Genomic DNA, 3,514 nt, shown 5'->3' on the forward strand with positions numbered 1-3,514 from the left:
TGCTTTCTCTCAGAAAAAATTAGTAATGAACTTTGAACTTCAACGGCAACCGTATACAATCTGACAATGCATCATGAAACACAAGATGCTTGTTACTAGGTGATATTTTGATTTAGTTCTGGTTTGAATGCGTGCACATGAACATAACAAGCTTAGTTATGATGTTTTGACCAAAGTGTCTAGCTGGTTGTCCCTATCAATGAAAAACCCAATTGCCTCGATTTTTTTTGTAACTAGTTTGCATATTGCTTATGCAAGACATTTGGGTATTTGGGTCATCTCACAAATAGGTATACTTGTCGATGTGCTGAGTTGGAAATTATGGGGAAGGATAAGAAACAATTAGAAATGTTAAATTATTGACCTGCTAGTTTGGCTTTCTGAAATTTTTATTTTACAGATATTTGAATTGGTGTTTTTCACTTGTAGCTTTCCAAATTTTTATGTTTTCTATTAAACAAATGTTTTCCTTTACAAATTATTGCTTCAATTAATGCATCTTCTGGTGTAGTTGTACTTAATTGAAGTTTATTTTGTCATAGGCTTACACCCCTTTGAGAGATGTTGGGAAGTCAATATTTCTGTAATCAAAAGCTTTTCTGTGAAAGTCTCCCCTTTAGCAGTGATTAATCTGAATGTTTTCTGGCCATTAATATGCAGAAAGCACTAGTTTCATAAGCATACATGCATTTCTATTACTATCATCTATGAATTCTCAGTCATCCTCTTCATTTGCATTTTTATGACCATTGATGTATATTAGATATTTAAATTTGCATCTTTTTCCTATCAATGAAATAAATATTTTGATTTCAGAAAAACCCTTGAATATTTTTCCTATTCATGACCGATTTTATTCTTATGCTTTAATATAGATAGCTCTGCAACTTGTCCGTCAAGGGGTGACAAATGAGCAATCCTCTAAAAGTCAGCCTTCAGCAAGGAGCCAAACAGCTTAGAGAGAAATCTACTGAAGAGCCTACTCAAATTTGCAGATGATGGTCCAGGGGGGAAGAAACTGGAGGATGGGAACTCACACGAAAGGCTACAACAACTACCTTAACAGAATCTGAACAAGCAATTGAAGTCTCGTTACATGAACAGCCTAATGGAACTGCCACAGAAGAATCAGAAGCAACTTCTCATGAGCATCTTGTTGAACAGTTGGAGGCTGACAAAGTGCAGCCAACTCTCTTATCATCAGACGGTATTGCAACAACAGACCAACCCGTTGATTCAAAGGTATTCTGAGAAGCTAAGTGACTAAAACATGCATTTTATTGTAGTGTAAGAATTGGTTTAACATTGACACCTACTAGTGATTTTTCTTACAAGTCCTATGTGTAAACTTTTTTTTTCACATTAGTGGAAGGATCAGTCAGACGATAGAATTACTTTAATGTAGTATGCATATATGTTAACATATGCATATTTATGCACCGTATATTCATTGTGTCATGTATTAATTGATTGATTTCTCTATTTACAGGTCAATATAAAAACAAGTGATGTAAAGGATGTGAAAGTTGATAATGTGATTGAAAAGGTCATAGTTGATGTCTCAAACCTGGCTGATTTTGTGGGCAAACCAGTATTCCATGCCGAACGTATATATGATCAGACTCCAGTAGGAGTTGTCATGGGTCTTGCTTGGACTGCAATGGGTGGTTCAACATTGTATGTTGAGACCGCCCTAGTGGAGCAAGGAGAAGGGAAAGGTGCACTTCTATTGACGGGTCAGCTCGGAGACGTCATGAAGGAGAGTGCGCAAATAGCTCATACCGTAGCCAGAGCAATATTGCTTCAGAAAGAACCAGACAATCCATTTTTTGCAGACTCCAAGCTCCATTTGCATGTGCCGGCTGGTGCTACCCCCAAGGATGGACCAAGTGCAGGGTGCACCATGATAACCTCAATGTTGTCTCTTGCCATGAAAAAGCATGTTAAAAAAGAACTTGCAATGACTGGTGAAGTAACATTGACAGGACGGATTCTCCCAATTGGTGGGGTATGTTATCTCTGTGACATAATCTTTATTCATCATTGTGACCGACCATAATAATCGAAAGTTCATAGTTTTTTGTTTCATGATTGTTTTAAGACTTAATGTTTCTTATTCTTGTTTTGGTTTCCAACCACGGGATGTGCGACATACTCTCTGTCTTTCAATTCATCATATTTGTCCATTTGATCTTTATATGCTATATGATTTACCATCCATTGTAGAAATACCTGAATCTAGGAGTTTATATGCATGTGGTCATAGCCTGAATTTTTGAGTTGGAAACTGCAAAGCTTGACATTTTTTACTAAATTTGCAAACTTCCTATATTTGATAAAAATCATTCTGAAGTCTTATTTTGAAAAATAACACCAGAAATCACCATTATTTAGTATTATTACTGCTCTGTGACTTTGTTTTTTTCTGTTAGTTTTTAAAAGTTTCATTCCTACCAAACAGGTAAAGGAGAAGATAATTGCTGCAAGAAGAAGTGAGGTGAAGACTATCATATTCCCATCAGCTAACAGAAGAGATTTTGATGAGCTTGCTGCCAATGTGAAGGAAGGCCTTGAAGTTCACTTCGTAGATGATTATAACCAAATATTTGAGCTGGCTTTTGGAAGCAACTCTAAGCCACAAATCTAAGTCTCTGATCCACCTGTATTGGGTCTTCACATGTTATAGTTTTCTTGACGACTGCAAGAAATTCCATGGTAGTTCTTCATGATGCAGCCACCATGGACCAATTCCAAAGAGAGTTAGCCTTTTATTGAGGTCATGGACAATTCCTAACGGGCTTCCTAGAGCATCCATGATTTGAATGCTTGCATGTACTGATGCCTGAAGATTGTTTATTAATTATGTCTTACAACCATTGCGAAAAAAACCATAGCACGGCTGTATTTTTTGTGATCTTTTCTGGAGGTGGATGGTGGTCAAGATATAAATACATTATTTCGGCATTTTTGTTTTCATCAATACTCAAATGTAAACTACTCTCAAAACCTAAATTTTTTATTCATTCAAATGTATGATGATAGCTGATTATTAATTTGATCATGTTTGCTGGATTGGGTTTCAACTTTCAACTCCTTGTGTTTTTCTCCTTTGATGGATGTGGCTGGAAAAAAATTTAATTGTTGCCGATATTTGCATTTTAGCAGTCATTTCCTTCCAATTAGGGCATTCATTCTTTAGATACTAAAATTTGTACGAATTGGTACTTCTTTCATCTATTTTATCCATTGTTGGTGATAATCTTGGCATCGAGTCTTCTAATTTAATCATGATATTGTAGCAAGGGGTGTTCTACTAGTACTTCTTTATAAATGAAATATGCAAGATGATGACTCAAAATGCAATGCAGCTGCTAGTGATTTTTAGCCTCAAATGATGTCATTTCAAACCTAATTCAATCCATTCTCCCAATGTGATTCACATGCTGACCTCAACTCGCATGATTGATGATATCGCAAAATACCTATCAAAGATTATGAATGAGATATCTCGCCG

General features: G+C 36.0%; 1 protein-coding gene across 1 annotated transcript; it reads left to right on the forward strand.

Moving 5' to 3' along the window:
- The first annotated feature begins 1,001 nt into the window (after window positions 1–1,001).
- On the forward strand, window positions 1,002–3,061 carry LOC120109379 (lon protease homolog 1, mitochondrial-like). Its single transcript, XM_039123141.1, has 3 exons — window positions 1,002–1,242; window positions 1,490–2,008; window positions 2,462–3,061. Exons 2-3 carry the CDS (start codon window positions 1,640–1,642, stop codon window positions 2,645–2,647), a joined length of 555 nt encoding a protein of 184 aa, XP_038979069.1. The 5' UTR covers window positions 1,002–1,242; window positions 1,490–1,639; the 3' UTR covers window positions 2,648–3,061.
- Window positions 3,062–3,514: the final 453 nt, after the last annotated feature.

This window comes from Phoenix dactylifera, unplaced genomic scaffold, assembly GCF_009389715.1.
Source record: "Phoenix dactylifera cultivar Barhee BC4 unplaced genomic scaffold, palm_55x_up_171113_PBpolish2nd_filt_p 002096F, whole genome shotgun sequence".
Classification (NCBI taxonomy): Eukaryota; Viridiplantae; Streptophyta; class Magnoliopsida; order Arecales; family Arecaceae; genus Phoenix; species Phoenix dactylifera.

Excerpts from the sequence above, each read along its gene's own strand:
- LOC120109379 (XM_039123141.1), top strand. The coding sequence starts at position 1,640 with ATGGGTCTTGCTTGGACTGCAATGGGTGGTTCAACATTGTATGTTGAG. Across the intron at positions 2,009-2,461 it reads GGATTCTCCCAATTGGTGGG|GTAAAGGAGAAGATAATTGC; the intron begins GTATGTTATCTC and ends CCTACCAAACAG.